Source organism: Morus notabilis, unplaced genomic scaffold (assembly GCF_000414095.1).
Source record: "Morus notabilis unplaced genomic scaffold, ASM41409v2 Scaffold1927, whole genome shotgun sequence".
NCBI lineage: Eukaryota > Viridiplantae > Streptophyta > Magnoliopsida > Rosales > Moraceae > Morus > Morus notabilis.
The window spans coordinates 23,252-24,816 of NW_010367010.1; the positions used below are offsets into that span (position 1 = coordinate 23,252).

The following is a 1,565-nucleotide window of genomic DNA, read 5'->3' on the forward strand; positions in this document are numbered from 1 at the left end:
AATAAATCATTTTTCTCTCTTTTTATTTTTCAAATATTTAAGCATTTTTATATGTTTAATTAGAATTTGGTGGTTTAAACTAATGTTTAATGATTTTCACGTCAAATATCTGTTAGGATTATTGACGGATTTGAACGAAAGGTAATTTGATCTATTTTGTATAGATCGAATGGTGTTTTAAATCATTTTAAATCATTAGGAGACATTTTTTTAATAAGATATAATTTGAGGATATTTATGAAAATTATTATTTTTTATAATCCTTTTTCACTTTCTTTCCATTTGACGTTATTCTTAAATGCAAATGGAAGTGCGTGTTACTATGCGACACCATGTTTAGTCAGATCATGAATACCAATCAATTGAGACAATTGACGCTGCGGAGGGTTTTTGTTATCTCTCTTTGTTTAACTCTTTAGTTTTTATTTATCCCGTACTCAAGACTATTTTGTTGATGGAGAACACCATATTTTAATTTTGTACAGATTGTGCTTATTAAAAAAAAAAAGACTGAAATTGGACTTTGGTTCCACTTTGCGCTAGTCAGCGATTCTCAAGGTTACAAAATGACCAAAATGAAATCACAATGCTCCTACAAGATAAAAAAAATAAAATAAAATAAAAAAAATTTGGTCTAAACTTTTTTTGATATAATCTTTCCTTTCATAAAATTTAAACAAATTTGAATTTATGTTAAAATTTATCAACTCCATTAGGCTATTTGATTCTCCAGACGTTAATTAGGCCAAGGCTCATACTCCTATCACTTGATTTCTAAACAGCTGGAGAAGTAAACAAGAAAGGACTTGCTACTGAATGTTTTTCTGTCAGAAAGACAAGGAATCAGCGGGAACAAAATATCACAACAAGATTTTTCTACATTCAACGACATCTAAACCTCTGCAGTGCAAGTTTGTGCAGATGTACTAGCTTTTCTGTCTCTCAAACTGAAAATGGCATTACAGCTAAAATGGAATTCGGGCCAGGACTTAGGCCTATTAGTTAATAGATAGATATTAGCCAGCTATTAATTATAACCCAAAAAACAAAAAGGACAGGAAAAAGAAAAGAATCTAAATAATCCAAACGATCGTCTCTGCCGGTAATCTTCTCAATCCAGTATCAGCTGCAACAACATTATGTACTTTGTAGCAATGGTGAAGAAGATGCAAAATGCACTTCCCATCGCGGCTAACCGTAGATATCTGTAAGAAGAGACGTCAATATAGCAGTTGTTAGATACTAACGCTACCACAAAAACTGGTCTCGAAAAGGCAATTCTTCATATCCGGTAAAAGCAGCAAGCTATTCATGCTAAAAGTCTTCTATTCCATGTGAATAATGCATACAAGATTCAGGTACACGAACCCTCCCTACCAACACTGAACGCAAGTAAATGAATTCCCGAAGATTATGCAAGTAAATGGGAACTCGTATCTACTCATCGCATTCCGCCAATAGTATTTGTTTAGAACTAGTTGTTTGTATATATAGTTCTGAAAAAAAAAAAAAAAAAAAAAAAAAAACCTTAAAAAAAAAATAATCAAACCCTAAATTTTCGGGAT

At 31.6% G+C, this 1,565-nt stretch overlaps 1 protein-coding gene across 2 annotated transcripts in view; it reads right to left on the bottom strand.

Moving 5' to 3' along the window:
* Positions 1 to 860: 860 nt before the first annotated feature.
* The window catches only part of LOC21387331 (trihelix transcription factor ASIL2), a 3,536-nt gene continuing 2,831 nt past the window's right edge, over positions 861 to 1,565 (bottom strand). Inside the window, exon 2 of one of the 2 annotated variants that reach the window (XM_024174409.1) lies at positions 861 to 1,205. In XM_024174409.1, coding sequence (XP_024030177.1) covers positions 1,192 to 1,205 — 14 coding nt within the window. In that variant the 3' untranslated portion in view covers positions 861 to 1,191. The other variant, XM_024174408.1, reaches the window with a different exon arrangement.